Source organism: Lipophrys pholis (assembly GCF_963383615.2).
Source record: "Lipophrys pholis genome assembly, chromosome: 15".
In the NCBI taxonomy this organism is placed as follows: Eukaryota; Metazoa; Chordata; class Actinopteri; order Blenniiformes; family Blenniidae; genus Lipophrys; species Lipophrys pholis.
The window spans coordinates 26,197,315-26,199,138 of record NC_137642.1 but is presented as its reverse complement, the minus strand read 5'-3'; the positions used below and the strand labels follow the sequence as shown (position 1 = coordinate 26,199,138).

Sequence of the window (1,824 nt, the reverse complement as noted above, 5' to 3'; positions counted from 1 at the left end):
GCGACTGCTTTACGACCCAAACCAAGTTTTAAAAACTATCCCTGTTGCTATTTCTGATGGCGTGTGAGTGTTTACCTTGGCCAGAGGAGAGGAGGCTGCAGGAGGAGGGAAGAGGAGCAGAGGCAGCAGGAGCAAACCCACAGCCATCATCTGGAGACGAGAGCGGATCAACACAACGGCCACCAGAGCAGGAAGCGTGCGAGCATCAACTCACCGTTCCTCCAAGACTTTGAACAGCCTGGGAAATAATGAATAAATAAATATATAAATAAATAGAATAAATAGAATAAAACAGCTCGTTTCCAAAGATTCAGTCAGAAATTAAATCTAATTCATCTCCAAATGTCTTAGTTTGATCGTGGAGATGAAGCGAGTGAAGTGGCCTGCTTCTCTCTGCAGTGACACTGAGTGAAGGAGAGGAGGAGAGAGAGAGAGAGGAGGAGGAGGAGGAGATGGAGGAGGAGGAGGAGGAGGAGGGATGAGCAGCTGTTCCAGTCTCACGCATGCACACACACACACACACACACACACACACACACACACACACACACACACAGACACACACACACAGACACACACACACACACACTCTGGAGGAATGATAAGTTAAAAGGCACACGACCTCCTGACGTGTTCAGACACATTCAGCAGCTCCTCAAAATGAAACAAAGATTTAGAAAAAAATATGTATATATATATATATATATTTAGTTTTTTTTCTGCACTCTGTTAATTCTGCATGAGCTACACACACACACACACACACACACACACACACACACACACACACACACACTGATATACAGAGCAAATAAATTCACAGGAAGGCGATAAAATGTCTGAAAAAACTTGATAAAATCAGTCAATTAAAGCTGCTAAAATGACGATAGAAGAGAATAATTAAGGCCAAAGGCCTTTATGTGTGGAGTTTGCATGTTGTCCCTGTGTGTGTGTGTGTGTGTGTGTGTGTGTGTGTGTGTGTGTGTGTGTGTGTGTGTGTGTGTGTGTGTGTGTGTGTGTGTGTGTGTGTGTGTGTGTGTGCGTGTTTCCTCCGGGTTCTCCGCTTTCCTCCCACAGTCCAAAAACATGGATGAGAGGCTGATTGGTGACGCTAAATTGCCCCGAGGTCGTGACCCTGAACAGGATGAGCGGGATAGAAGATGGATGAAGAAAATAATCACAATTTAATCAATAAGGGAGAAATTAAATATCCATCCATCTTCTATAAAGTTTCATCCTGTTCAGCGTAGCAGGGCGCCATGTAGATATAAATGTTACTGAAACCACAGCAGTGTCACGTCTGGTGGGAGGAGTCAAAAAGAGCAGAGTGAAAGACGTGAGCTTTTCAGTAAAAAGCAGGGAACACAGAGAAACACAGACATCACAGATTAACAGATTAACCCAGAGCGCGAGCCCAATATATACTGCTGTCACCAGGTGCAGACGATCACACGGTCAGGTGAAACAATCAGACAGAAAGGTGGAGAGGAAGTCAAGAGACGGTGTGAGACTCAAATACAACACAGGAAACAGACAACACAGGAAATGTGCACCGTGAAAATAGAACATTTAGATAAACAACTACAACATTTTAAAAAATAAGTGAACATAGAAAACTTAACAAGTTTCAATGGAACTGTTTAATAATAAAGGAGATGTGTGTGTGTGTGTGTGTTCAAATTATTGAAATAACAATTGAGATTCCTCATTTGTTGAAATTGTGCATTAGAGTTTAACATAGTTGTTGTTGTACCACTCAGTGACCAGCAGGGGGCAGAACCAACATTTTGATTTCTCCTTATAGGAGGCATATTTACACATTTC

At 42.7% G+C, this 1,824-nt stretch overlaps 1 protein-coding gene across 2 annotated transcripts in view; it reads right to left on the bottom strand.

Moving 5' to 3' along the window:
- LOC308121268 (follistatin-related protein 1-like) overlaps positions 1–410 on the bottom strand; it is an 8,348-nt gene extending 7,938 nt beyond the window's left edge. For both annotated transcript variants that reach the window (XM_080482429.1, XM_080482430.1), the window contains exons 1-2: positions 215–410; positions 76–150 (exon numbers count right to left, since the gene is read on the bottom strand). In XM_080482429.1, the coding sequence (XP_080338555.1) occupies positions 76–150 (75 nt within the window). In that variant the 5' untranslated portion in view covers positions 215–410. The remainder of the gene's footprint in view (positions 1–75; positions 151–214) is intronic.
- Between the last annotated feature and the right edge of the window lie 1,414 nt (positions 411–1,824).